We start from the raw sequence: 26,311 nt of genomic DNA, 5'->3' as shown, positions 1-26,311 counted from the left end.
CTCAGTTCCGGTTTCCTTCAATTCCTTTTTCATTTTCAGTATGCTGTCCTTATCTCACATAACCCAGGGAGGTATGTGTTCCCTCCTTCTTCTCCGCTCAATACTTTATTCTTTTCCTATTCCTTTATCCTATCCAGAGCACTTTTTTCCATCTTCCAAATCACCCCAGCTGACTTCTCTCCCCTTTCCAAGTTCTTTGCATTATGGTACTCTGTGCACAGCCACGACTGTGCTTTGCCTTTGCATTGTGTTGAAGTTCACTGACCACTTACGCATGACAGTTGTTTATAACAATGTTACACTGATTTTATTTTAAAATGTTGAAGAACTCACTAAGATCTCTGCAAGCTTGGTAAGGTTCTTAAAGATGATGGCCTGACTTCCTGTTTCCCATTTTTGTGCATCTTAGAAGTTCAAGCTCTTGAAAAATAGTTTATGGATAGGCTATGGAAATTGCCATGGTTTTGTAAAGGCTATTTTTACTAGTAAAGTTTCAAACATTTCTAGAACTTACCTCTTAGTAAGTGACTGCTATTCGTGCTTAAGCAACATACAGTGGCAAGCAAAATCTCTTCGAGGTCTACAAAAGTAGAAAATATTTTTGAAAACAGTATAACTTTAAATAGGATGTTGTTGCATTCTAATTTTTATAGTTTTGCTCTGTGGAAATGTATAGGCGTAGGCATGAACCACTATAGCAAGAAAGAGTCATTGGGCAGTTAGGTGGATCACAAAGGCAGAAATGAATCACCTTGTACCTCATAATTGGAAGGTTTGTTACGGATTTAACTGTGGTGTGAATTCCAGCCGGTGAGATAATAATAACCTCTAAACATGAACTTGCGCTTTACTACTATGATCTAATTGTGTGGTTCACTAGGTCAGCAAATTAAAGCACACCCGACACACTTTGTTCTGTGATCAGTTCCACGTAGTGTACTTCTGTAATTTGTACGCAGCAGAGTCTGTATCTTAAATTACTCAAATAGCCACTTATTTAGATTTTAGTCTTAAAAACCTGAAAACTTGACAGAGCCACATGACTTACACCAAATATTGTTTTCTGTTCTTATACCTGTTTTAAAGTTTCATCAGAAGTCTTATTTCTTTAATCTGCATTTGGGATTTGGATTATGTTTAAAATATTGTAGATATACCGAGTGCTTCAAAATTGTGACTTTGGCCTTTCTTACTACCTGTAGAATACAATCCTTTGTTATTTTAGGAAATACAATGAAATAGACTTATGGGCCATAGACTTTAGCATGTGCAACTTTGCTTTTTTTTGCTTGGTACCTGAAATACTTTTAATGGAACTGAGAACAAAGAAGCAAATACTCTTTTATTAGAAAGATTATGTTCTGTAAAATCAGCTCCATAGAGAATTTTTTACTTTTTCCATTGTAAAGTTTTCAAATAAATTTATTCTTGTATCCTGTTTAGTTATACATGAGCTAAGGTAAAGCTTTAAGTATATGCTATCAGTTGACAATGCAAGGTCTTTGGCAGACTGGGTGGATATTTAAAACATAGCACATGCTAGACTACTTTTTTCCATCTGGTAATATACATGGATGTTTTATAAGCAAAGATATTTAAAAAAAATGTAAAAAATTAGAGAGGTACAATATACTTCTATGAGGAAAGTGAACATCATTATACTGTGTTATTTTCTTGTTTTTATGGGGAGGAGAGAGAGAAGTAATCCCTTACTGCTGGACGTGTTTTGTAGTTTTTATTAGGTTTTAGCCTGTAACAGTGATTTAGTACTTTGAATTATTCCTTAGACATATTTTGATGATAAAAGCTACCAATTACAAGAATAAGTTTTTGATTAATGAGTTTCTAATCACTATTGTATCTCTGTGAGTCTCAGCTCTTGTCCTCAAGTATGCAGTTGTTAAAATTTGTGATGGGTATTCATGATAATCTATTTTTAAAAGATTAAGACCATAATATTAAGGACAATGTTTAATAAAAATGCAGCATGCAGAAGAAAGGTTTATTGGGAAAGAAATGCAATATTACATTTTTCGTATAGAAGCAAATATTACACTGTAAAGAGGGAACGGATGTACAGTTCTCTGGATAGTGAGAAATGGCAAGAGATGTAAAATTTTTTTATTACTAGAATGAAGCACTATAGTAAGAGAAGGATATTTTTCTCGTAGAATAAAACAGAAATCAGCAGAAATCATGCAGAACTAGTGTGGGGATGCTCACTAGTGTTTTTGTGAACTTAGCCCAATTTCCTTTCTCTTGCTTTTTGCAGTTCAGTCCGATAGCCTTTATCTGTAGGTATCCAGGATAAGCTTAATTAAAAGTTATTTCTGAAAAATTAATCTTTGTTTATTTAGCTTTGGTATTTTTTTTCCTGAAATGAAGAAATTGTGATTATTTTTTTTATAACTAATTTTTTTCAATGCATGTTTCTTGTCTAGCTGCTAAGGAAAAGGCATATAGGAAATGACATAGTTACCATTGTCTTCCAAGAGCCAGGAGCACTTCCTTTTACTCCAAAAAATATTCGTTCCCACTTTCAACATGTATTTGTCATAGTCAAAGTACATAATCCTTGCACTGAAAATGTGTGCTATAGGTGAGTAGAGCCTTATAACTATTTAAGTTTGTTACTGATACTACAATGGAACTGCTTCTTCTAACAGTTTTGTATTTCTTAGAGATATTATGTCTATAATTTTAAAATTTCTGCTACATTTTCTGTGAGTTTGAAACCTCAAGGTCTCCCTTGCACACATCTAGAGTTATGGGGCACAGTTTGTAGATGTAAATGGGAATATGCAGAACTCTGTGTTGCTGATTTATGGGCACAAAATGGCGATATGACGGATTAGTGAAAATAAGCTTTGCAGACATAGCAATAGAAATTAATTTAGAATTTGTATTGCACGCATCCTTTTTCAAAGAAAGTGATTTAAAATCAAGTATTTTAAAAGGCTAGTAACCTCTCTAAATCCCCGAGGATGACAATATGACACTGGGATAAGCGATGGCCTTTAAGCACATGAATGAGGACTTTTGGGGACTATAAAAACATCTCAAATTTCAGATGACCTTAACTCTTACATTTAAGTTACTGCATCATGCAGCAAGGTAACTGGGGTGGAAGCATAGTTCTGAACTGTTTGGGAACTGTGCAAATAAGAAGGACTTGAAGCGTAATGCTACAGGTTTAACATGCCTAAATGTTAGTTATTCATTGTTTAGAATGAAATTAAAGTACATCATGAGGTCAAGTCATATTACTGTCTTTTAGCTGTCTTTTAAAACTTAAGCTGTCTTTTAGAACTTGCTTTTGTTTCAGTAGCTGTTTTGTGCTTAATAATACATGACATTCCATAAGTTATGTTTTTCTTGTTACTAAATGGTGTCTGTCTGTCATCACAAATGTGACTGCATTTCAGTCAGACTAGGAGTAGTATGTAGTTTGCACGGTTTTTTGAAATCCTTTTGCAGTCAAAATACATTATGTAGATATTAGTTGTAGGTATAATTGTATCAATGAATAAATATTCCTATTTCTTTTACATCTTGCTATGAACTGTCTATATCAAGGGTTGCAGGTATCTTGAAACGTTATGAATATAGAGTAGGCAACTTCATACTTTGTCTTCACACTTCATTGTAGTAAAATGTCTGAGGATTAAAATACATTCTGTTTCTATTTATATATTTCTTAGTTTTAAGATCATGCAGCTGAGTGACAGCTGAAAATGATAGTCAGACTTACACATAAAAATACTTCTCTCATTTATGTCTCACAAAGCATTTTTATATTTATTCCATTCACGGAGACAGTGACACCCTAAGAAGTCATCCTTGATATTTTTTGTGTTAGTAAGATGCATCCATAATGTCTTATATATATTTAAAAGAAAAAAGCCATTTCAAAACCGACATCCCAATCAGTCTAAACTGTTTGAAAATTGGCATGTCAAAGCTAAACGCAGCTGCGTAAATGGACTGCACAGACCACAGTTCTGCTTATCATCTGATCTTTTTTTCGGGAGTTAACCGATGTATTTTTTTCTTTCCATTTCCAGTGTTGGTGTTTCAAGATCAAAAGATGTACCTCCATTTGGTCCACCCATTCCCAAAGGAGTAACTTTCCCCAAATCAGCAGTTTTTAGGGACTTCCTTTTAGCCAAAGTTATTAATGCTGAAAATGCGGCACATAAGTCGGAAAAATTTCGAGCCATGGCCACAAGGACACGTCAAGAATACTTGAAAGATCTGGCAGAGAATTTTGTTACCACAGCTACAGTGGATACTTCAGCAAAGTTTAGCTTTATTACTTTAGGGGCAAAAAAAAAGGAAAAAGTGAAACCAAGGAAAGATGCACATCTGTTCAGTGTTGGAGCGATTATGTGGAATGTGATTGCACGAGATTTTGGCCAGTCTGCTGACATTGAATGTCTGCTTGGAATCTCCAATGAGTTCATTATGTTGATTGAGAAGGAATCAAAAAATGTTGTGTTTAACTGCTCCTGCAGAGATGTTATTGGATGGACGTCTGGATTAATGAGCATCAAAATATTTTATGAAAGAGGAGAATGTATTCTTCTGTCTGCAGCAGATAATTGTGCTGAAGACATCAGAGAAATTGTTCAAAGACTTGAAGTAAGTAGTTTCTAAACTGGAATTCCAATTTTTTTTATGAAGAGTTGCTTGTCTGCATCTTTTTTGAGATATAATTAAAAATGTCCTATGTTTACACTTCGGGAATGTTTTCAGTTTTCAGAGACCATTACAAACAGTAATCCTCACAACAGCATATGAGATAAGTGCTATCAACCCATTTTCAGGGATGAGGAATCTGATAGACTTGCCCAAGACCATGGATGGCTTCAGTGTTGAAATCAAAATTGAAAAGCTAAGCTTTTGTCTTCTCTTGCTGTAGCTCAAATCACACCTTTGTAGGTAGAAAAATACCTTAATTTAAAAAGATACAAAATCTTAATGTGTGAAATATGCTCACTTTGACTTTTTAGAATAACCCATGAGAATATTAGCAGAAAGATTTTTGTAAGTGATTCTGCTGATTTGTTCCTCTGTGCTATGCAACTGCAAGAAGTAAAGAAAACTAGACCAATTAATGCCAGTTTTTACAGCTGACTGGACAAAGTTGTTCAGACGCTTCATGACCCTATTAGCACAACTGTCCTGTAACTGTTTCAGCCTGTACAAATGAACTGACAGCAACTCCAAGGTAAAAGTGCTGATGCATCTACTTAGTGCGGTTACACTTCACCCTTTGGTCTTAATTTAAGTGATCTAGATGGTCTCTGTTTTGTTTATAGTAGAAAGCCCAGTACTGCAAAGAAATCAGTACGCTAGCCATTTTCACACTGGAACAGTCGGATTGCAGCTGATGTTTTAGGGCCTCGGTAGTTCTGCAGTCACGTTTAGGATTGCTCAATGTCACGGTCTAAATAATAACCTTTTTCTTCCAAGGTACAATTACTGTTTCAATAGATGAATGTCTTTCAACTCTTCTTGCCACTGTTATATTATCCTTTTCATTGAGGTTTTCAGTTTCACTTTCCTTAGACAGATATTTCACTTCTGAAAAATAGCATAGGTGTAGTTTAGTCCTATTAAGTATTGCTAAATGAACTATATAAATTCCTTAACACAGATGGAAAACAAGATTCGAAGTTCTAGTGAAAACTTCTGCTGTCATCAGTGATGACAATTTCTTTTGCTGTTTTTCACTTACTCGGTTTTCCAAAACATGGAAATACCCCAGTTGCTGAGGATAGGTCTTTAAAAGTCAGTAATTAAAAACACAAAATGAAATTATTATCTATGTTTACTTGAATGCTTCCTCTCTTTTGTGGTCAGATTTTGAGTTAAATAATGACAAATTTGCTCTAAGCCTCAAAAATTTAGCATCAGTTACGGCCGCATTAACCCAATTATTAGCTTCAATCTCTGTTTCAGTGAACTCTGGCCGCCTTCTCGCTTTCACTGCCATCTATCCAACTTTCACATTGCTTAAAAGAATTAGCTGTCATTACTTGTTTTAAAACTTTTTTCATCCCTCTTTCTTACTGCATATTTTCCTCCTTTTTCCCTGCTTCTTCCTCTCTTTTGAAAGCTGCATATTAATGTTATTCCCTAGTTGTTTTGTGATGTAGAATGCTTTCCTCAATCCTTATATACATTTTGATATAGAAGCTCAGAGATGACCATTACAACCGTGAAAACGTACTTAAAACTCTGATTCCACACTTTGTATGCTTACTTTAAAAATCTTTTAAGTGGCTCAGAACACAGCTAAGGTCAGCAGCCACATGTGCCAGCAGATGCTAAAGATGAAAGCTCAGACTGTGATGTAGTACCAAACTTCAGTGACCAGATGATTAACCCTTTTCAGTCACTAGTAAAAGCATTTCTTAAAACCAGTGAGTGAAATGTTGTAGTTACTAAATGAGATTGTCAAAGAAATAACTACATTTTACTGCATGGGTTTAAACCATGTGGATGAATAGGAAACCTATTGAATATCCAGATTAAGCAAAGATGTGAAAAGCTGAGACTCTGATTTTGGTTTGATCCAAAAGAATCGGTTCAAGACTAAAAGAGGAGCTGGGATTTGTCCATCTAGAGTCAGATCTGTGTTTGGGGGGGAGAATATGCAGTGATATAAAGCAGAAAGAGCAGCAAAGGCAGACTATAGATTAACTTGGCGGGCTGTGTTTGAAGACAGAAAAAGCAGTGGTTCTGAGCTTTAGGATAACAGAGAATGGCAAGTGATAGAAGATTAAACAAAAGCCCTGGATTTTTAGGCAAGAATCTGAGTACACAAAATTTCCTTAGAAGCCTATATACTGAAAAACTTCTTCACCTTCTTCATGAGACTTGGAGCACCCCTTTTTTTTTAGTTTCATCTGTGTTAAGTGCATTCAGAGGAGCCAGCTCTTAGTTCATGCACAGCCCCATGTTCAGTGAAACAGCAGCCAGCTAAGCAGAATGACCCGTTTTGAAGTGGGGCAGTGCTGCATTTTATGGGACAGTGCTATGTAGCATGCAGTGTCCCCTTTTAGGGGATATACTTGGGGAGGACTTGATCTCCTGGAACCCTTTCCACTGGGAGCAGATGAATCTTTGGGCGAAATGTTTATCTTCCTTCTCCTTTAACCTTTGAATATTTAACTAACTTGAGGAGATTTTGAGTGCTCTGAGTTGGGGAAATCCATATACTTTGGCTGGTGCATTCACTCTGCAGTTTTCTGTAATTATGCCGTAATGATAAAGAGGTGTCTGCCCCCCCGCCCCTGAAGAATACAGTGTAGTTTCATAAGGATAAAATTCCATCCCTCAGCTGGGCTCCTGACTGTAAGAGCATGTTTTTCCTTTCACTGCATGACTAAATATTGTATATATTTTAGAAAGTTGTGACAGAGTTGTAGGTAAACTAAGAGCTGAAAATTTCATTTATCTAGTGCATAAATTATGAAAGTCTTGTTGAAAATGAGTTGTGACTGAAGATGAACCTCAGAGTTGGAAAAAAAAGAGTTAAAGCTTAATGCTTTCAGCATGCTGTATAGCTCTAATACTATATGCACAGTTGTAAACACAACAGAAAGTTCTGTTTAAAATTGAAAGCTGCTAAAAGATACCAAAAACACAGAGCTGAATAATGACAAAGGAAATAGCTTGGTTTTTTTGATAGGAAGATCCAGAATATGATTCTGTAAACAAAACGTCCAGAGTACATTTTGGACACCTCAGGAATGACTTTCATGTTTTGACTTTGAAGCCTGCATCTTCAGAAATAACTGGAAGGTTTATGAAATCAAAGTGCTGCGGTTTAAGTAGCCTAAATTTGCCAGGCAGTAATTCTCGGAATAACTGATTCTTGCAAGATCTTTCTCTGATGTTTCACAGCTCAGTGAAGATTAGCCCTTAATGGATGAGGGCTAACTGTATTTCATTACCTTGAGTTTATTGTGGGTTAAACGCAGAAGCATGGACAAACTCCCTCAGATCAGCAAACTTACATAAACTCATGGGTTTGTGGCACTTTGTGCCCGTGTGTGCAAGTTCTCATTTTTTCTGCTGAGTGGCAGATATCTGTATAGAAATAGTCTATAAAGGCAGTAGTGCTTTAAAACTTACGAAGGCACCGAAAACCGTGACTTTCAGTCACTGACCAAGTTGCAGGCATAGTTACATGAACACTATGAAGTTTTTCCAGCCAGCCATTGGATTGGGAAGGGAGTAGAAGTGAGGCCTCTGATCCCTGACTCCATAACAAACTTGGACAGAAGATTTGTCTAAAGAGGAAGTGCAAGAAAGAAGATACGAAAGTAACTTAGAGCTCCGTAATAGTTGCCAGTGAAGGAGACAGTCCCATCCATTCCCTGCCTGCCACCCCTTTGGAACGCTGTTTTAAAAAGCACTCTGTCTTTCAGCTGTGTCGTATCTCTGATGTGCCTGCATGGCTGCACAAGTCCTAATGCGATTAGCATATGCACGAGGGACAGCGTAGTGGTAACAGGGTCTTAGATCAGGTTAAACCTCCCCTGAGAAGGCACCTAGTTGACTGCCTGTGGCTCGGGCAGTGAAAGGAATGGATTTATGGCAGCTTTACCCAGCCATGGTGCCAGCATCTCGCTAGCTGCACAATCCCCCTCCCTCGCCATGCAGCCCTGCATCAGGTGGGGTCATGCTGCTGTGGGAAGCGCCCAACAAACTGGTGAGCTAACCTGCCCAGATTCTGGCTCAGGTAGACAATGGAGGGGGAGAATGACTCTTCTGAAATGGCCTCCTGTATTAGGCTCAAGCCATAAAACAACCTTTGTAAAGACCTGTCCCATACCACTGGCTATCCAGGACACTAGCCTCCTAACAGAAGCACTTTCAGTCAGATGCCTGAGATTGAGTAAGGTGTCTATCTTTGTAATGCACGCTAAAAGCAACCAGAAACAGCGTGAACACCTTTGTGGAATAAGGTGCACCTTGGAACCGCTCTTAATGCAGCAACACCTTGGGAAGATCCCTCGATTCGTGTCATAACAATTGCACCTTGAAAGGGCAGAGATTTGCCTTGCTGGAGAGTTATAAAGCACTGTGAGATGTTTAGATGGTATGCGTTACGAACAAAGATTTTTGATAACGGTGTTTCACGGTGGCTGAGTTTTTTTCTAATTGTACTAATAGAGCTCTGTGGCACTGACAGAAGGGAATGTTGGGGTAACTCACAAATTACCTCGTAATGTGGACTAGAATTTGATCTCCTGAGTTTGGTGCAGCATCCCAGCATACATGCTTTTGTATGATTCTTTTTCACTGGGCAAAACTGTTGAGGACTTGTTACACAGTATATAGAAAGGAGCCTCCTTAGCAAACTCTGAACTGGAAGGATTATGGCTACTCTGTATAATGGCAGAATTACTTTTCATCGAATATGAAGAAAGTAATTTTTTTGTTTCTAAATTTCCTAGTGATATGAGAACTCTTATCCCATTTTAGTGATGTCCACATCTGGAGATGATGCTAGTTAGCAAGCTGACTACAAGGCAAAATAAATCAAAATTGTCCTAATTGCTATGTTCTTGAGGAAGAAAAGCTGTTAGAAGAGAAGCATTTTACTCAATTTGGCTCATGTTGTATCTCAAGTTTAACACTGTCTAATACAGAAGAAAAAATGCAGGCACACCTGCAGTCATTCAGCCAGCAAGAATGAAGTGTCTGACAGGATAGCTTTTTGCTTATTTTGTGTTTTGAAGCTAAAGCAGCTGTTAAGTTTTCAATAAGATAGAAATGGTATTGTGTTAATGTTGGGCAAGGGCAAAGGAACTTGACACAGGTCAGCTGCTTGCTCTGGAGATGTAAGTTTTTTACCATGATGAAATGCTTTGTCCATTTTATTTTATGCAGAAACCTTCATTCAACCACAAATATTAAAATTTAATTGTGAGTGTTAGTATGTTAAAGATATTTAATGTCAAACCATACATGGCTTTATAGTGTTTGAAACCAGATCTGTTTGTGTGTCCAAAGTGAGTGTCCTGACAACAGCGTAACAATCTAATACTTCTCCAGATAGTGACCAGAGGATGTGAAACCACGGAAATGACCCTGCGGAGGAATGGCTTGGGCCAGCTTGGATTCCATGTGAACTTTGAAGGGATAGTGGCAGACGTGGAGCCCTTTGGTTTTGCCTGGAAGGCGGGCCTACGGCAAGGCAGCCGCCTGGTTGAGATCTGTAAAGTGGCTGTGGCAACTTTGACTCACGAGCAAATGATTGACCTTTTACGTACATCCGTGACAGTAAAAGTGGTGATTATTCAACCACACGAGGATGGAGCGCCTAGAAGGTAACGAGCAACAGTTCTCAATGTGACATTTGTGTCTGGGTTTTTTTTCTTTGCTTCTACTTAAATGATGGCTCTTCTGTTGGAGGCCCTCAGGAAATGGGTATTGTCTCCCATGTTTGGTGCTAAAATTATTGAGGCTCTTAAAGCAATCTTTTCTGCCAAACCCCTCTTGGCTTGTAGCAGAAGATAAAATGGAATCCTGTGAGAAACTTAGCGGGAAAGAGTAAGAAGTAAACTTTAGTGCATCATGACTGAGTTGTTATAAAAGCTGATGTGACTTCTTTTCTTCCATGGAATAAGTCTGTATTTTAATGCTAAGTTTGATAATTGGGAATCCTTCTCTGAAAACTGTACCTTGTCTGTCTTTGACATCTCTCTGACTCCTAAATATAGAAAAAGACTTGTTTTATTTTTTCTTACGTTGAAATTTTCACAAAAGTAGTGAAATACTGGGTTCTGGACATATATCGTACCAAGTCTTAGAGTCCTCCTCACTTTCTACAGAAATCTAATTTAGTCATATTAAATAGTGAATGACATCAGTGAAATCATCAGTTAAAGCAAAGAAATCTTGCTGCAACGTGAAATAAATGCTCACACACTCAGGAAAAGACTGGAATATAGATTGTTATAATGACTGTACTGTTGTTCTCAGTGAAGAAATGCAAGTTTCTTATGTCAGTGTTCCTTTTTTGGTGACAAAAATACCTGTGCTCTTCTCTCCATTTTTGAATGCTGTGAGGTAGAGAAAAAGTAGGGAAAAATTAAAACTTTATAATAAGGTGACTTCATTTCTCACATTCCTTGTCTAGGCACTGTTAATTTGCCTCCTTCCAAATGAGAACCGTACCAGAGTAAATTGAATTACTTGTCTTCTTGTAGAAGGCCAAATTGAAATCTCCTGATGATTTTTAATTTAACAGAAAAAAACATTAGATGTGTTGCTTTTGGCAAGACAAGAAGCCATAAAATTTTACGTAGCGTGCAGCACTGTGAAGCTGGTGCCAACTGTACACGAATACTGTTTAATTGGTGGCAATTCTCCAAGTAGTCGTTGGCCTGATGCATGACACAGAAGTCCCCTCCCCTGCTTCAGCCTGCGTGTCGATGCGCTGGGTTCCTTTCTGAAGAGAATACCTGCGAACGCAGAGTACCGCTGTTTTGCTTAGTTGTATAGAATTTGCAATTAAGCCTCCCTTTGCTTAGCTTTGCTATTCTCACCATCTGCTTCTGGGTATGAATTTTCACTGACTTGTTTGGTATACATTTCCAAGCTGTTTACAGAATATGAGCCTAATGAGCTGATCCTATTATGTTGAAGGTAAAAATGTGTATTTTATAGGCCCTGATGGAAAAATATGTACTGTATGAATTGTTTACATCTTCTTTGATGCATTTTTAGAAATAAAATGTCAAAATCCCAAATCAATGTGATACATGGCACTCAGTGTATGTGTAGGAGGAGTTTTAACTGAGTGCCACCAAACTGGGAAAAATCCGCAAAAGCTGCTCTTGTTTATAAATTTTTTGCATTTTTAAAACTGTGTGACTAATTACTAAGGAAAATGATTTTTTTTTTTAAACTATGTTTCTATTCTAAAATATGAAAAATGCCAAAGCATTTATGTTGAAGTTCTTTTCAGCTTCATCTCTGTACTAGAAAAAAGAAATCTTCATTAATGCCTTTTTCTCTCAAATATCAACTTTTCACTTCAACTGAAAACTCCTCATTTTCCTCTTTATATCCCCAAAATATGATTAGTGATTTTGAGTGCCCAACTTGAAAGAGATCCAGTATCGTGAGTTTTGAGCTTGCCTTTTCTCAATGTTTGCAATCGAAGCAGAGCAGGCAGAAAGCAATATAGATACCAGGTGACAAGACTGAGACTTTCAGCTGACAAGCATGACCTATGACATGGTTTGTAAAATATATTGGTGAGCGGGGGAATGCAGAAAGGCATAAATTACTGGAGGTTTGGAGAAAGAAGATAGTCTGTCACAGCTACTTACTAGTTAAAACTTGTGCAAATCTATCTCCCTGTCTCCTACTCAATTGCTTGCCTTAGCCATCTGCAATGTCTTATCTTGCAGAATCATAGAAACAGAGAATAGCTGAGGTTGGAAGGGACTTCTGAAGACTGTTGAATCCAACCCCATTGCTCAAAGCTAGAGCAGGTTGCTCAGGGGCGTATTCACTGGGTTTTGAGTATCTCCAAGGATGGAGACTCCGCAACTGCGGTTCCAGCGTTCTATCATCCTTACAGTAACAAATGTTTTTGCTTATACTTAAATGGAATTTCCTGCATTTCATTTTAAGCACCTTGCTTCCTGTGCACAACTCTGAAGAGTCTTACTCTGTCATCTTTTCTCGCCGTCACCTCATCAGATATTTATACACATTGAGAAGACCCCTCCTGAGCCTCCTCTTTCCCAGACTGAACAATCCCAGTGGTCTCAGCCTCTCCTCCTGTTTCAGATGCTCTGATCCTCTAATCATCTTTGTAGCCCTTTGCTGGACTTGCTCCAGTATGTTCATGTCTCTCTTGTACTGTGGTATCAGGTTTACCCAGAAATTTACAGGCAGTAGTTTTGGATGTAAACCAGGAGTATTTGGAGAACTAGAATGCATTTCACCTTCATTTGACAAGAAATGTCACTGTCCTTGGAGAATCTATGCATGGCTGTTTAGAATAGAATCAGGTCTCTGTGAAGGGTTTCCAACACGCATCTGTGAGTGACAGTTAAGGCAGGTGTGCCAGCTCATCAGCAGAGAACTTTACTGTCAAGTAGCTCTAGTAATCATCAAATAACACTCAAAACAGACAAACAGATGCTTCCTTCAAAGTTGGGGGTCCATCAATCCTTAATCCACATGCTGCACGTATAGAAGAATGATGGTTCAAAAACGGAAGAAAGCTTCACGTGTGCTCCAATAATTATTACTTTAATTCACAGCTGGTTTTAGAGATTTTCTTCCAAGAAGTGATATTTCAGTCTATCTGACATATGCAGAACAGTAGATATGGAGACTGAAATAAGTACCTTGAAAGTTTGAGTCATCCTGCAGAACATATGATCTTCTGGCTGCTGGGGTTTTCTCCTCTGTATTTCTCAGGGTATTGAATTCACCTTATTTCTCACGGTAGATATTGGTGGTTTATAAAAAAAATTTTACTTTAAATGCCATAATCTGGGGTACTAAGTTCAGCTGCTAAGTTTTTGTCCACAGTGCATAGTTGTAAAAATACTTTCATCTTTGTTTCTACAAGGATCAGTTGCATTAAAAATTGACATACATTTACAAGAATATAAATATAATTTTAGTAAAAAATTATTCCATAGTTTCATGAAAAATCCCCATCTACCATTTTATTAATGCCTGTCTTTCATTTACTGAGATAATCAGCTGATTTCTGCTGCTTGAAAGAGTAGTTTCTGTGTAGCTCTGCTGGGTTTTAGGACCATGAAGCAGTGAGGACTTTCTCTTTAGGTTGCTTAATAGCACTGGTTCCTTGCTGGGATCAAATTCTGAAGTAAGTTTACACAGATTGAACATGAGTGCCATGGCAATTATACCCTTCGGATGAAAATGAACTACAAGTGTGCAAGGGTGTTTCCAGAGCAGTCCCGGTCCCTTGGAAAAATATCATCTGAAGTGCAGATCTTTAATCAAGTTCTTAACTTGATTATTTTTTCTCCGTTGGCTTACCCACAAATCATCCTCAGTCCATCAGCTCTTTATATTTTAAAAGAAAACCAACAAAGTGTAGGTGTGCGTACACTGAGGATATTAGCAATGGACTATTAACAATGACTTTATTTTTTGCTGCAAACTGTCTTGTAATAATTTATTTCAGCAAGAAAATAAATTATTTGGCACAATGAATGTGCTTACAAAGGAATGTTGCAGAGTGATTAGGAAATTTCAGAGGAAAATTCTGCTCAATAAATGTGTTCCATTACTTAATGTCGATCCTTCTGACTATAGTCTTGATAGCAGTATATGCACAAGCAACCATGGAATAAGGCCTTTCATTTGCTATCCTGTAAAATTAATCAACTTGAGACAGAGCTCCTGCTGTTTTCAGTTTGCTTCAGCAATTAAATAATCATGCACAAATTGAGAAATAATTATTTACATGGCACCAAGTTGATATTTAGACAGAAAGAAGAAATTGCTATTTAAAATATAAATTCTTTAAATTACAAACCAGTATTAATACAAACATGCTGGTCAGTGGATTCAGATCTGAAGAAGTATCCTTGTTTCTGTGCTGTGTCTTTCCCTTCAGAATTGTTGATTTGTTCTGCTGCTGCTGTCAATATTACCTAGTACTGCAGTGGAGTAACTAGAATTATACACATTTTAACAGGAGAATAATGATGTTCATTCTAATGTGCTTTCGGTGATGGTGTCACAGTAGTGCTCAAAGACACGATATCCTTCGTCAGTCAAATCCAGTCAAGGAGTTCTTGTCCTTCTAAATACATTTTAAACTGTAGAGTCTGCTAGTCTTACTTACTGCATTGAAACTTATGTGTCTGTCTTAGTTAAGCTACCATTATATACAAAAATGAAACTGATTGATAAACAATTTCTAGAAAGCTTAGAAAATGAGCAAGACTTTAAACCAAATTTCCAGGATGGGTGAGAAACAGAAGTTCAAGTACAACCACTGTGAGAGATGTAGCAGCGGTAGTTTCCACCTGTTGGTCTGAACAAGGAACAGATTGTTTTCCTACTGTTGTAGGTAATGTGGAAAACGGAAAAATTTTAGTAACTATGACTGAAACTCCCCGTGGGCCATTATTAAGTAATACTGCATTTCTTTTGATGTTGTTTTATTCTTTTGGACTTTGCAGACTCTTTCTTACAACTAAAATGGTTGTAATGACACTCTGTATTTTCCAGTCCTGATGCTTGTTCCTCTTAAACGATTGTGATCTTATTAGGCCGTTGTGTTTCTAGAACTTTTTTTTTCAGTAACGGGTAACTAGCATAATGTTTGGAAAAATGTTTTTAGGCAGTGGAAGGGTTTACTGTGTGGAGGAGTTCAGATCTTCTCCCAGGGGTATTTGCCATAAACTGGTGAGATAGTTCATAGGGCCTTCAGATTATTTAATCATCTCTTTTTAATTAAGCCTTCTGAGCTAGAAAGAAGTCAGGTCTAGAATTGCTGGCAGGATACTGCCAGTGCAACAACACTTGAGGCAGGTTAAAGTAGAAAAACCTGAAGCTGAACATTTGGTTGTAAAATTAGAATTTGGATGTACCAAAGCATTTAATTAGCACCCCTGCTACTAACCTAAGAAGCCTGCAAATACCTGAAAACTCTAAAATACGATGGGGTTTAGAGGTAACTGAGAGAACTAGCACTAAGAAAATATATTAAATGGAAGATGTATCACTTGCAAAAGTTAGTCCTCTGTACTCAACAAGAAATAAATGGTAGAAAATGCTTTCTTTACTGTCAGAATTACTGTGCTTCTTACAACATTGTTAGATTCAGGGAGTGAGACATATGCACTGTGATTTAGCCTGATGGAGACGCTTGACAAAAAAGAACGCTGTCAGGACTCTTGAGTAGCACCAGAGACTTTAACCTAGGCTGTTACCTTTTAAGTGCAAGTCCCAGTCGAAGGTCAGTGTCACAGTAAGACCTTTTGGCTCTTGCCCTCACTGTGAAGCCTCTGCCGCTGCTCCTGCCTTTGGACAGGCAGCAGCACTGACAAACAACAGAGCTTAGGCATAATTATGGGCTGCCCTCATCCCCATCTTTCATATGGCGTGCACCATGTGCTTTGTCTCTTAAGTAAACATCGTAGTTTTCTTCTGCAAAAAAGAAAAAGATTTTTTTATTGTTTAAAAAAAAATAATTTATTGCTGTCACTTTTTATAAATTCTTTTGAGCTTTGTTCTTCCCAATAGTTTTCAAAGAAAAGGATGTGTAAACTTGGCCTTTGCCAGTATATAGAATTTGCATTTTAACATATTTCCTTAAATTCATGGTACTTAAGAGAATAAGGCTAGGTATGCAGTGTTATTATAATCCTTGGGAAGCTGAAACTTTGTTGTATGGGCATCTTTTTCTATTTTGATTTGCATCAAAACAAAGGACAACCTAGGCAATGTGTGTAACATATGATCTCCACCCCGAAATAGTCTAACAAAAGAACTATGAACTAAAAAGTTACAAAGTTGAAAACAATGCTCTGATGCTTATCATATTTCTCATCAAAGCAAAAAATCTTTGTGTTTTTCTTACGTTTAGTTATGAATGAACTCATAGCAGGAGTTAGTTATAATTCCTGAAGTGTATTGCGTGTACGGTTGTTACAGTGAAGCAGAAGAAAACAAAAATGCCAGGCAAAGCTCTGACTGTCTCTATGGAGAGATGTAAATAGGAGTTCCAGACTTTTTTTTTTTTTTGATGTTTTCTTCTATTATTCAACATGATTGAAAAAACTCAAGAGAACCACGTGGTTTTGGCATTTTGAAGCTTAATAGATTGCCTACTCAATTCTGGGTCAGCAAAGAAGTTTCTCATTGTAAATAACTTGGGGTATATATACACCTACTCTTCTATAAAACATTTTTTAGGATCCATTTTCGTTATGACTGGATAGGAATGCACAACATCTCTGCAGAAATTGCAAGCCATTTGACCTTTACCTCGTCGAAAACCTTCTGGGTTCGTGGAATCATAGGATGCTTCAGATTCGAAAGGACCACGGGGGTTATCTGGTTCAACCTCCTGCTTAAAACAGAGTCAGCTATGAGGTCAAGCTAGGTTATTCAGGGCTTTATCCAGTCAGGGGTTCAAAAACTCCAGGAATGGAGACTGCATAACCTCTCTCTGGGAAACAGAAGGTTTTCTTTAATGAGCGTTATTTGTGTTTTCCTGTTATCTCCTCACGTGTGATCTTATACCTAATCTTGTCTCTGCAGTATCTTAAAGGCTACTTCAAAATCAGAATTCATTCTGAACCCAGTCCTTTCAGAGCTCAAAGACTTAGATCTCGTTTGGTACTGTTCCTGCAACTTCATTTGTACTCTTTGACTCGTCTTTTCCCTTTCTTAAGTTGGAGCATAATAGAACTTTTACATCCCTGCCATTGGTTTTCCTAGCTCTTCTTTATCTCACAGTCTTATGGTGAATTTCGCAGACTTTGCTTTTTAATGTCACAAAAACCTTACCTATTTATCTGTTTTTCCCAGTGATTCTTCCTTCTTGCAAATAGCTGCTCAAGCCTTTATTCCCCGTAATTGTTGTCTTTTGATGTAGCTGTTCCCCTGTTCTCTGGGATTTGGAAATGTGACTTGCTCTGCTTGTGTCCTAGTTCCCATCAGCAGAGACTGCAGGGGTTGTTACTGCCTTAATGATTGTACAAGTAAGCCAAGCACCTGGTTGGTTGGGGGTTTTTTTCTCCTCTTACTTCCTGACCAGCTCCTATCGTCCAACGTCCTGTCTGTATTTCTCGTCTTTTTCATACAAGAGTGCAGGTGGAGGCTCTTGGGAGGCCTCGGAATTGTTTGTCAGCTCACCAACACAAAGAGTCTGTTTAAAACAGAGTAGTAACAAAGATCAGAAGGACAATGAGTGTATCTTCACAAAGGAGGGATTGTCAGCTTCGACTCTTCAGCTCTGTGAAGGCACTGCCAGAGTTACCACTTGCCTTAAACCAGGAGTGACAAAGTAGGCAAAGCCCTTGTCTGAGTCTGCCGTAAGCAGTTTCAAGCATCTATTGTGCTGTGAAATTATTTTAAAGTAAAACTGATTTACCATTTTTCAGATGACTTCTCTTTCTTTTTTGAGGAAGTGTGACTACTGTTAATAGGTTTCTGAGATGTCAGAACTTGAAACTTTTGTCTTGACTTTTTGGGCAAAGTTCTTTTTAGACCATTTAAATATTCTGCAATGTCTTGGACTTGTGCTGTAGTTGATACAGGGACTCAGAGGAGCTCGAGGGTTTACCTCCCGGAGGCCCTTCAGAGGGTCGGAGAAGGGGAAATGTGTGTATGTCTTATTTACCTATATGGTGCATCTAAGCAAAACTAAGCTAGTAAATTCTGCTTTTTAATTAAGTCCCTACAATTATGTGAAATTAATGTATGTTTTGTTATTGGGATTCAGCAGATTGCATGGTGGGTCCTCAGTCTCGGTGTGAGACCTTGTGGGAACTACTATAGTGTAGGAACAAGCGTGCACTGTAACAGAAGTGCTCACTTTCAAATGCAAAGTTTGAGTTGGAAGAATGCAATTACTAGATACAGAGAGACTCCTTATTGAGCAAGATTAAATGTTTTGAGTTGAAATGATGATAATAAGGGATAATTTATCTGTGTAATATAACTGGTGAACACCAGTGGTTACTTTTCTATCCCTACATCCCCCTTAGTGATTCATATCTGTGATACGTGGAACTAAAATTAAATTATAACCACTTCTTCTAGTTTTGTTATTACCCTAACAAATTGTTCGTGATGCGTGAAATCTGTAAACAGTTGAGGTCCAAATACCAAAGTCATACCAAATAGTTGACAGTGGTAGGATATAACTGAGAAGAAGGCTTTTGCAGTAGTTAGCAAGGTGGCAAACTGCTGATCACAGTATGTGAAAGCCTCTAACTTTCCTGTGGAGATAACATTGACCTTTTTTGACTAGAATCCTTGGCTGATGTCAGGCCTGTACAGAGCCTTTTGCAGAGCCTTCATATGGAATCTTAAATTAATATTGAAAGGTTTGGTTAACATAGTTTGAAAAATTTAATGGACTGTTTGATAATTGTTTCAGAACATGATGCTCCTTACAGTAATATATGAATAGTGCAGATTTTTATAGTGGGCTCTTAAATTTTAATATGCAGTCATGACCTGCTTGCTGTATCGCAGAGTCATGCTCGGTGTAATTGCAGAGTAGGTTTTATTAACCAGGTTTTTTTTTTGTAGAATAATATGGCTCTTGAACAAAAGATGTTAGCAGAAGTCTGTGCTTTGTGTTGAAGGCTTGATTTAATTAATACCAAACTCCAGTGAAGGATGGGAAGTCCTATCATTTCTGATGTATGGTTAAGATTTGGTCACACTTGCTTGATGAATAGCATGAGTCTGTTTTTCAAAATATTGTAATGAATATGAATGGGAAAGATATTTGATATCCTATGCTTGTTTAACATAATTTAAAATATCTTTTTAAAACCATAAAATACAGATTTTTCTTTACATGTTCTTTAAAATGAATTTTTAAAAATTAAAAAAAAAAAAGTGAATGAAAAGCTATCATTGAATACCAGTGCCAGTGTATATTCTTTATCCAGTGAGATGAGTAATAATATTATAAATAGAAGTTAGATCAAGTGGTCCAATTAAGTGTATAATAGGAAATTGCATTTGATCTGGGTTTTCTTTTCTTGCAAGATAACTTGCAGTTTGATCCATGGTGGGGATCCCTGTTGGATTGCAGGCGTGAATTAAGTGATTGTCTTTTTTTCTGATCTTAGAGGTAGCTAGAATTATGACTTTACATATCTCAGTATATTGCAGTATCTGTTCTTTAGGCAGTACTTGTGAAGCAATGAAGCTTTTTTATATAAATGTTGAATTGATTGGTTTGGCACTTTTAAATGAAAATTATGTCTATGTGACAAAGAAAGCCATGTAAAGTAGTTCCATTTTAACCATGGGAATTTTGGGGGGTACAACAGTAATGTTGGGGCTTCATTATGAATTTAAAAGTAACATTGTTAGACTTTTATAGTGATAAGAAAGAGTTGTTTTGTAAGCCTTTTTTTTGTTTTTTTGAGGAACACTACCCATATAATTTTTTCATTTATCAGAGGAATACATTTTAGTAATGTAAACAAATACAAAATTTTACAAAATTTTAAATTCTTATTATTTGCGAGAAAGCTTGTTGTTTCTTATTTTTATATTATGCTTTAGTTATTCAGCTAACAAGCTGAGTCAAACTAAATAGTAGTAACGATCCCTTTTGCCTTCAAAACCCATGGCTATTTTTGTAGCACTTGAAGTCCTTTATGGGGGGTAGGCGATAAGGGATACAATGACAATGCGTGCTATAGCTTCCTCAATTAGCAACAAACTGTGAAATTGATATCCTGATAATTAAAGTTGGGAAGGGAGTGGTTTATTTCTAACACTTCAGATCTGTAGGAATGAAGAAGGGAGTGAAACGATACTAAGAAATCAGCAGAAGGATGATTGAAACTGTAGCCTACATAGTTGCCCAACTTCCTAGTCAATTAATGACAAACCGTGCATATATGGCCATATGAAAAATTCTGCAGTGCACTAAACTAGTATTAGCCTTACTTTGTCATCTGGGCTCTCTCTGTTCTGTTTGTTTTATATACAAAGTTTATAAAAGTCTTTAACAGAATAGTCAATCTTAGACTATTTTTTTCTTAAAGAACGTTCACGTAACATGGACCTGCTCGGGAAATGACTCAAGGTTACGTTGCTTGAGGCTCTTGTCTGCTACACCTTGGTGTCATTTCTTGCAGACAGTGAATGAGACAGGGAAATTGATGAAGAGAAGAATGGTCTTGGGATATAAGCAGTTGAATATTGCACTGGAGAAATGTATTCTATGCATGCTTCTGCAGTAGAAATGTTGGTGCAATTTTATGCAATTAGCTTAACTTGGCCTTTCCGCCATGTTCGTCGCTCCAAGAGCCCAACACGTGTTTTGTGGCTTTCAGACGTGTAAAACAATTTTTATAAATACACAAATGATCTGAATTAGGTTGAAGCGGTGGTCTGAATAAATGTGGCATTTTCGGGGCAGGGAGAATGCTATAGATAGATCAAATTGACCTTCTGAAATTAACAGATAATTTTATAACATTGTCTTCTCTGTAGTTCCATTCCTTGTCTATGGGAGGAGACTACAAGGGACTTACTACCTCCCTAGGGAAGCTACAACCAGAAAATTATTCTTGTGAAGTTCTCTGATGCTGTGAGATCAGAGTAGCTGGAAAGAAATTAGTTTTATACTCAGTGAAAGTATGCAGCCGTCAAATAATTTCTTATCACAAATCAGTGCAGAAAAATGCAATTGAATATCTGACACGTATTAAAACATAATGATAGTTACATATATTGAGTACTGTCTCTTCAGTGAGTGCAGTCTTTTATATGCATGGAATGAGGTAAAGAGTTCTTTGCTGAAAAGCCAACGAGAAAGTGTATGATTTTACTCCGCTGCCAAAAAGAGGACAGTTTAAGGGTACATGTGCGAAAAAAATAATTTTTTTAATTTCTTACCTAGCAATATTAGTGTTCTTTTGATGTACAGTTTTAGTGTGATCCTTTAGATTTAAAAGAAAACAAGTAAACAAATGTAAGAATTTCCAGCCTGTCCAACTATGCTTTGTCAGCGGAGTTTGCTCATGTCAAATTCTACTGGTGAGTTTAATACTGATATTTCTGATCACAGAATACCCTTGAAAAAACAGGAATTCTGAGTTCAGTTTTGGTATATTCCAGTGACCCCTCTTCAGATGACCTTCATTACGGTGTCTTCTACTCTACATTGGCTACTATTCTCCCCTCAATGCTTTATCCTCTATATCTTATAGTTCTTTATTTACCCTTTTCATATGTTTCAGTGCCAGAAGGGACTAAAATTTAGTGCTACAGAACAGTTTGCCTGTTTAGTATCACAAAATTCAGCAGCCTGGACCATTTGGCAGGATCAGAATGGGCATATACAGCATATCTACTGTGTAACTGCTGCGGTTGAGCACGCATCTGCTCTTCAACAGCCTTGAATAACATAGTTAGCGTTTTTATAATATCTTTTTGGTTTTCTATCTGCTTACCAGAACACTGACAAGTAAAATGTTCTTTTGGTGTTTGGTTCAGAAACTTTGGGGCACAGTAATTTGATTTATGAGAATCTGTACAGTTTATTTGAACTGCACGTTTGTGCTAAATCATTTGTGCCAGTACATTTTTCGGATTAAGACTGTAAACACTTTACACTCTATTACACTTTCTCTGGTGATTTTAATTTAGTTGGAAATGGTAAATGTTGAGTTTTCAGCAAAAGCAAAGTTTGATCAAGACTCAGCTCAAGTGATAGAGCAGAATTGTAGTTGAGACAGAGAAGCAAATTTTCTCTATTTCTTACTTAAACTTTATGTGTTGCATTAGAATTAGTTAGGGTATTTTCTTTACAGATGTAAATATAGTACACCCTGCCTATCAGACAAATAATGGGGATGGTATGGGAGAATATAAAATATCTGCAGTGATAATCAGTGCTGGCTTGAAGTGGGTGGGAAGCTTCTGTTAACTAATTTCTGAAACAGTAACCTGTAATTCAAGTCCAGCCTGAGCCTACAGCAAATATCGCGCTGGCAGAGTGAGCTTTTGGGGAACACTGTCACTCCTTTTACCTGAGTTTACATTTTCAGGGAATACTGTTAGTATTTAACCACACTCTGAGCTTCAAGCAGAGGTTGAAGCCGGGCTGTTTCTGATTTGTCTCTTCCTTCCGCCTCCCCATTTCTCTTCCAGGCATAGAGACCTCCAGGTAGAGAGACATTAGAAAGTACAGTTTGAAAACAGATATAAAAATATTTAGATGCCACTTAATCATTTGTGTCCCGGTGTATATGCGCTGTCATTTGGTGGGGAGAAGGCGCAATTCTAAAGGAAAGTTCTCAATACCACGAAGAAATGTTTAGTTTTCTGCAAAGCAATAAACATTTTGTAATTTTGGAAGTGTAAATGTTTACATTAAGGAATTATTTGCATTTGTTAAATTTAAACAAACTAAAGCTATTATTGAAGAACCTGATGCTTGCTGACTTCTGAGTGCTTTGCTTCTACTAGTTTTTATTATGTAAAATTCAAGCTGCAGATTAATTTAGAAAAGCTTAATATCTTATCCTTTTTGAAGGGCAGGAGAGAGCTCAAACACTTTTGAGCACATGAGAACAAATCCTTTATTTTGAAGTGTTTCCTGCCTGGTTGGCGTGATAGTTCTGAAGCATCGAAGGGCTGTACAGTGCTATATGAACACCTCTGGACACCCAGAAGAAAGTTACGCATATACTTCTGACTGCGGAATGCAAGGTTTCTCTTTCTGTTCCCTCCAGTGAGACTGATGAGCATTTTTTTGTCCCACAGGGGTTGTTCAGAACTTTGTCGTATACCCATGGTGGAATACAAACTTGACAGTGAAGGCACCCCATGTGAGTATAAAACCCCTTTCAGAAGGAATACCACTTGGCATCGGGTGCCGACTCCCGCTGGGCAGCCCCTCTCTCGTGCCTCTCCAATCCTAGGAACATCTGACAGACTGCAGTGCCAGCAGCTTCTCCAGCAGGCTCAGACAGCCATTCCTCGCAGCACCTCCTTTGATAGAAAGCTGCCAGACGGGGCAAGGTAGTATGCTCGGTTTGATGCCTGCTGTTTTCCTCCTGTGCCTTACTTTAGATAGCCCTGCTCTCTAGAACTCTGGTACACTAGTTTTTTAAGCCTTAATTTGTTTCTACTTGAAACAAATGACTTTTGTTGTTTGTGACGGAAGTGGACTGTACTTCTGCCGAGGACAGATGACCGTTCCCTTTAATCCCAAATCAATAAAGTGGGAAACGGCCTTGTGAATTTATGATCTAAACCATGTCCTGTCCCCCACCTTTTGGGAGCCTGTTTAAACAAATAATGAACATAAATAAAATGAAGTAATCCCTTTAAAAATGAATTATTTAATCTCATTACCAAGCTATTGGCATAATTTCAAAGGGTTCTGTAACTCATTACCAGTCCTTATGCTTTGTTTTGCTTTTAATTAAACTAAGCAGAGCTTGTGATTTGAATATGTAACACCTCTTAGATGATGGGACGGTATCCTTAAATGTTAGCTCTGTTGTAATTTAATCGTAATTCTTCATAAGATAAAAATTTATTTTTAAAATTAAAAATTTGTAAATACATTTGACCTTTGAATTATATGGGAAATCCATACATCTTGAGCAGAACTCTCTGTCCTTTATTGTTTGCAATTATTTCTGCTTATGCCCTTTTTCCATGGGGTGATGTAGTTCTAATTCCCAAAGAAAAAATACTGCATGTTGAAAATACTGAATGGATATGAAAATCTAAAATATTAATCTTAAATAGTTTTTAAAAGTTCTGCATGAAATAATGAAATACTGCTATTACTACGTGATCTTTCTTGGTAGAAAAGAATTAGTGATGTTTTACTTTGTTTGAAATATACACGGGCAATAGTAATACATATTTGAAATTACGTCTAGATCATGGTCTGGGGAAGGCAGACTCCCAGTTATGACCATTTGATCTTTTGTATTCTCCTCCTCTGCCCACCTCCTCACCCCCTGAAAAAAGGAGAGGTGCATTTCTGTAAGCATGTATATACCGTTGTAGGACTTGAGCTTTTCCTAATGCCTTGTCACTGACATTCTGGGTAAAATCTAGAAAAAGGAGACAATGTGTCAAATGTCTAGAAATACTTCAGGATTTATGGAGCTTTATTAAGCATAGTGTATGCCTATGCAGAGAAAAAATGAAAGCTTTCTGACATAATATTAATTTCCAAAATCATCACAGACATAAATTGCTCTTCTCCCAACACTCATTGAAGCGTGTGAAAAAAAGCTAAGACAGAGGCTTTCTCTTATCATGAAGAAATTCCTGTGTCAGTTAAACAAAACAAGTGCAATGCAGAAGTGCTGCTCTGGGGAAGACATGTATAAGTAATGAAAAGAGAGGAAAATGATGAACTGTGACATGTGGGTCTCATAATATGAACGGAAAGGTACCTAATTGTCAAGGTCTTCCCACATGGGAAGAGGCATAGTTAGTGGCTTGGAAAAGAGATGGGCGTAAAACAAAAGTTTGAAGTAAGGTTGAGTAGTACTTATAGGTAGTCTTGCAAGGGTGAAAATGTATACTCAGCCTAGGAAAATGGTGAAGAGATTTTAAGGGGTCAGAGACCCAATATCCACTTAGACAAACTGAAGAGTGCAGGCAGCAAAAAGCAGATTGAATAAAATGAGGAAGTTACAGCAACTGATCTGAAAATGAGCTAACACTGAAGTCAGTGATAAAATGGTTGTTTTTTGAGATAGAAAGAGGAAGAAGCAACAGAAATGTGGACTAGATACAGTGAAAGACTTATGCAGCAACAGGTGAACTACTGTGACATGTAACAGTCAGTCCCTGGACTGAAATTAAAAATAACGAACTGAACACCTGTGGTCCTAGTACAGTTCCTGAGGAGAGTTAAGTGCTTTGAGAAGGCAATCCAAATGTTTTTGTGTTGATCAAGGAGTTTCCTCTAATTAGTAACTAAGAAACACAAGGTTACCCTTGACCTCTCCTCCTGTTTTTACAAAATGCTCATTTATATGATAGCTGCTCATAGCAAGTGCCTAGGAACGAAGCTTCAGACTCCCTCTTCTGTGCTTTTGCACCAAGAAGTCTTTGTGTACTTTGAGTCACACTTGTAGGCGAGTGTGTCCACCTGGAGTCTGAAATCCATTCGTGAGAGCAGGCAGCTGCAACTCTTGTGTAAGGGAACTGTGCGAGGCATTCACTGACTGCATTTCTGTGGTTCTCCTTTTGTAGCCACCTTTTGTTTAGTAGGCTAATGGCTAGACACTTGTCTGGCAAATGGGAGGCTTGGGATCTAGACATTCCTCAGCCTGGGATAGTACAAACCAATGTCTTGGTTTTGAGGACAATGTCCTAAACATCAGTCTGGAGGCTGGAAACGCATGGGATCATAACTTACCCATTCTTTAACATTGTTTCACTTAAGCTGTGCAAGAATCGCAAAGTTCTTGATGGTACGAAGCAAGAACACGCAACTGAATTCAACTGTAGCCTATAGACTAGTTCACTTGATTGAGAGTGGCTCAATACTTAATCAGAGAGAGACATGCTGAAAAATTAGGCACTTCAC

The 26,311-nt window shown here is 37.5% G+C and overlaps 1 protein-coding gene across 7 annotated transcripts in view; it reads left to right on the top strand.

Moving 5' to 3' along the window:
• Positions 1 to 26,311, top strand: part of SIPA1L2 (signal induced proliferation associated 1 like 2) — a 147,589-nt gene that overhangs the window by 86,437 nt on the left and 34,841 nt on the right. For all 7 annotated transcript variants that reach the window (XM_075412202.1, XM_075412187.1, XM_075412220.1 and 4 more), the window contains exons 8-11: positions 2,442 to 2,599; positions 4,065 to 4,641; positions 10,075 to 10,349; positions 23,509 to 23,766. In XM_075412202.1, the coding sequence (XP_075268317.1) occupies positions 2,442 to 2,599; positions 4,065 to 4,641; positions 10,075 to 10,349; positions 23,509 to 23,766 (1,268 nt within the window). The remainder of the gene's footprint in view (positions 1 to 2,441; positions 2,600 to 4,064; positions 4,642 to 10,074; positions 10,350 to 23,508; positions 23,767 to 26,311) is intronic.

The sequence above is a fragment of the Opisthocomus hoazin genome, chromosome 2 (assembly GCF_030867145.1).
Source record: "Opisthocomus hoazin isolate bOpiHoa1 chromosome 2, bOpiHoa1.hap1, whole genome shotgun sequence".
NCBI classification, from domain to species: domain Eukaryota; kingdom Metazoa; phylum Chordata; class Aves; order Opisthocomiformes; family Opisthocomidae; genus Opisthocomus; species Opisthocomus hoazin.
This window is presented reverse-complemented; position numbering and strand designations above follow the sequence as displayed.